This window comes from Pteropus vampyrus, unplaced genomic scaffold (genome assembly GCF_000151845.1).
Source record: "Pteropus vampyrus isolate Shadow unplaced genomic scaffold, Pvam_2.0 Scaffold60, whole genome shotgun sequence".
Classification (NCBI taxonomy): domain Eukaryota; kingdom Metazoa; phylum Chordata; class Mammalia; order Chiroptera; family Pteropodidae; genus Pteropus; species Pteropus vampyrus.
This window is the reverse complement of record NW_011888841.1, coordinates 417,346-421,262: the sequence shown is the minus strand read 5'-3', so window position 1 is coordinate 421,262 and position 3,917 is coordinate 417,346. Positions and strand designations below refer to the sequence as shown.

Sequence of the window (3,917 nt, the reverse complement as noted above, 5' to 3'; positions counted from 1 at the left end):
CAAGACAACTACGATAAATCAAAAAATGAAACAAAATAAAAAGCAAGCCAATCCCCAAAACAAAAAGAAGAAATTAATTCTATAGTTCATATTTGTATTTATAGCAGAGATGATGTAATTGCAACCACTGGAATTCAAATGTCAGAGACAAGTTCTGATCAATTCTACCACATTTAGTAAGCAAGTAATAACATCTGGCCCCGTCCCAGGTTAATGACAAACTCATCTATGTTCTCAATAAACTGGGTCATGGTTTAGGTGAGGAGACGTTTTATGAACAAATAATTACGAGAACTATGTTAAAGTTATAGCAGCGCAGAAAATAAGGAATACTTAGACTTCCTGAGATAACATTCAACTTGATTCTTGTATTTGCTAGATGAATAAGGCACAGATTAGGCATGGTTATGCAGGGAATGGGTAGCAGTGGGGGCTGGCAGTCAATGTACACAAAACAGGATATTCAAAGGTTAGAGTTGAGTAAAGGCAGACATCCTATTCAGATTATAATTTAGTGCTGTAGAAATGTGATGTCTATTTAATCCTAACTCTCTGACTTTGACATATATAATATTGTCACAACTAATAGTTACTGAGCACTTATGATGTGCTAGCTTACATATATATGTGTGTGTGTGTGTGTGTGTGTGTGTGTGTGTGTGTACTCCTTACACAAAACCAATGAGATAGGGTTTTACAGATGAGAAAATTAAGGTCCAAAGAGGTTCAGTGTTTCACCCAGCGTCACACCACTAGTAACTAATGAGGCTAGGAGTTAAAACCAGGTAGTCCAACATTAGAGCTGGCACAGGATTTCCTTTGCTAAGCACTTCCACTGAGATGTGTTAGCCCACGCCCATTACGATCTCATCTCACCTAAGAAGCATCTACAAAGCTACCTGAGCCTCTCCTAAGTTGTTTACAAGACACAAGGTTGGATATATAACCATGCAAATTACCAATGCATCTTGTTCAGGACATGCAGTGCTTCATAAATGCCTCCCTGATAGATTTTTTTCTCTTTCCTGATAGATTTTTAAACTCCCTCCTGATAGAATTTTTTCTCCCCACTAAACATAGTCTTCCCTTTCCTTCCAGCATGATAAGGAAGTCTATAACAACTTCCTACTGGTAAGAATGAGAATACTAGGTGTGAAGGATAGCTAATTTTTACCCTACACCGAAGAGAGCACATAACTAACATTCCTATTAAGCCTAAAGATAAGAAAATTAATTCAACTTCATAAATGTGAAATTAAACAATACCTTCAGTCCCTCCAATTCATTTTCCAGTTGCTTAGAATAGTGCTCGCTCTGTTCACGCAGTTTCCTGTCTTTAGATGCTTCAGCAGCTACAGCTTCTGTATGAACTTCCAGCTTTAAAACAAAATGAAAAAAGTAGATTTCATGGTTGTAATTGTTTTTCCAATAAAAAGTTTTCCCCACAGGAATTTATCTTGTAATGAGAAGATAACTCAAATGTTGAATCATATTAAATAATATTACCAAACAAACAAAAAAACCTTTCCGAAAATTAAAGCATGAGATATATATTACTTCGCTAGTCTGAAAAAGCAGCTTTAATCACTATCCCATGGACACTACGAAATTTGCCTGACTACTAACCTCTTTTTTGGCTCTTTCTGTTCTGCGCAGTTCTTGCCTTAAGCTTTCAACTTTTTGCATCACCAGGTCCACCTCTTCTTCCTTATCTCGGACATGGCGAGCAAGTTTCTGTTTTTGGGCGTGCAATTCTGTTAGCCGCTCATTGATCTCCATGAATTCCTGCATGGCCAGTTTCCTCTGACAGTGTGCGTCTTTCAGCTCTTTGGATTGGTTTTTTAATCGCTCACTAGCCTGGACTAGTTCCTACAGTTTTGTAAAAAGAATATAAGTTACCAATTCTGCAACCTAGGGACCAAGTTTGGCCGTCAAAGTTGCTATCATGAAGTCAAGAAGAGCCAAAATTATTCACTTCAGGACAAAATTAAAAGAAATGAGCTACTTTTGAACAGACATTAAAAGCATGGTGTTCTGTTCATAGTCTCAATTCCTCTTGCTAGCTTCAAAGGAACAGCTGATTCAACCTTCTAGTACCTTAGTTTCTACAAATAAAGAGTACAGAAATACAAGATATGATGGTCAAAATAAATGTGAAATTTAATGGATATTTGTGATTGAAAAAAATTTATGATCAAATGATTAGAAATGATAAATATAGGGTTTCTCCTCCTGTGGAGATGACACTTTAGGCCAGAAGCAAAGAGAAAAAGTTAATTAAAGTGAGTAACTCAGAAGGAGCTGAAGTAGATTCGGGTCAGCAGAACCACCTGCTTCCCAGCAAAAGGAAATGCAAGTCTTCCTTGAGGAAAAAAGCCTCAATGAAATCTGGGTTTTTTAAGAGCACACAGATATGAGATTACAACCACAGATTCCAAAACACCCAAGGAACAAACATCCATAAGCAGACAACAGAAACAATGAAAATAAATCCCAATGGTACTTGGATATTACAATGATCACAAATCATAAAATGGGAAAATGACAAAAGGCTATTAAAAATGACAGGGTGGATTTATAACCCTTTATAGACCATTTAGAAATGAAAATAATATAAGTATTAAAGTTAAAGACATGAACCTACCAACATAGAAAGCTCTAAGTTTATGGAGCAATGGAGAAAAACCCTTAAACTCAGAAACTTAAAAAAAAAATAAAACTGTATAACACCAAATATAAGTAAAAATCCTTAAAAGAAATCAGAGGGAAAAAAAAGACAAATCACCTATTCTCCATCCTCAAAAAGAAAAAGATAATTAGATTCAGAGTAGACAGCTAAGAAGTAACAATACAAACAGGGGAAATGCTTTTAAAGAGATGAGAAAATAATTAAAATTATATACCCAGAAAAACTACTTTACAAGTCTGAGGCTAAAATAATGAGATTCAAATAAAAAAAAAAAATCGACAGAGCTTTCTCTAATCAGATCTGCACTAATGGAACCTCTAAAGATTTATTTCAGAAAAAAAGAAAAATGATTTTAGAAGGAAGGTATGATAAAAGAGAAATGAAGAACTAAGAAATCAGTAAACACAAATGTGAATGTAAACAAACATATAACATTACACTATAAAAATATCTCATTTCTGTAGTAAAAAGAATATAAAATACTGGTCAAAACAGCACAGGCGTTGGGAAGAGGCAACAGAGTCAAAAGGTCCTTAAATTGTTTAGGAAGAGTCATTTGAGATATTAAATTTAGACCGTTAAATATACATGATAAGATTCAACAGTAACTACTAGAAACTTCTACAAGTAGCTAATAAAACGAGAACAAGAAAACAAAAATAAATCTCAATTAAAAATCAAGGAAAATTTCTGCAAGATGAAAAGAACTCGAGATTAGTTGCGCAATAATATGCATGTACTTTACACTACTGAACTGTACAATTCAAAATGGTCAGCATAAATTTATATTTTATATGCATTTTACTACAATTTTTTTTAAAAGGCAAGAAAGGAGACAAAGAGAAGCACAGAAAGCAAACAGTAAAGTGTTAGAAATAGGTCCATATACAGTAATCACAACAAATATAAAAGGGCTAGCTTCACCAGTTAAAGGCAGTGTGTTATACCAAATTAAGAAACAGAATCTAGATTTTAAGGGAAAAAGCATTATTAAGATTAGGGAATGTCACCACATAATGATTAAATTCAATTCACTAGGAAGAAGTGCCATTCTAAACTTCTGGGCATTCCGTAAGATAGACTCAAAATCTATTAGAAACTGCTAGAAAAATTGGTGAATACATCATTATATGAGAGATTTTAGTTTATCAATCATTAATAAAGCAAGCAGTTAAAAAACACTGAATATACAGAAGATTTGAAAAATCAATTAACAAGCTTCATATAT

General features: G+C 34.0%; 1 protein-coding gene across 1 annotated transcript in view; it reads right to left on the bottom strand.

The window, feature by feature from the left end:
* CDC42BPA (CDC42 binding protein kinase alpha) overlaps window positions 1-3,917 on the bottom strand; it is a 280,756-nt gene that overhangs the window by 130,951 nt on the left and 145,888 nt on the right. Inside the window, 2 exon segments of the mRNA XM_023531028.1 lie at window positions 1,267-1,377; window positions 1,627-1,869. Of these exon segments, the coding sequence (XP_023386796.1) occupies window positions 1,267-1,377; window positions 1,627-1,869 (354 nt within the window).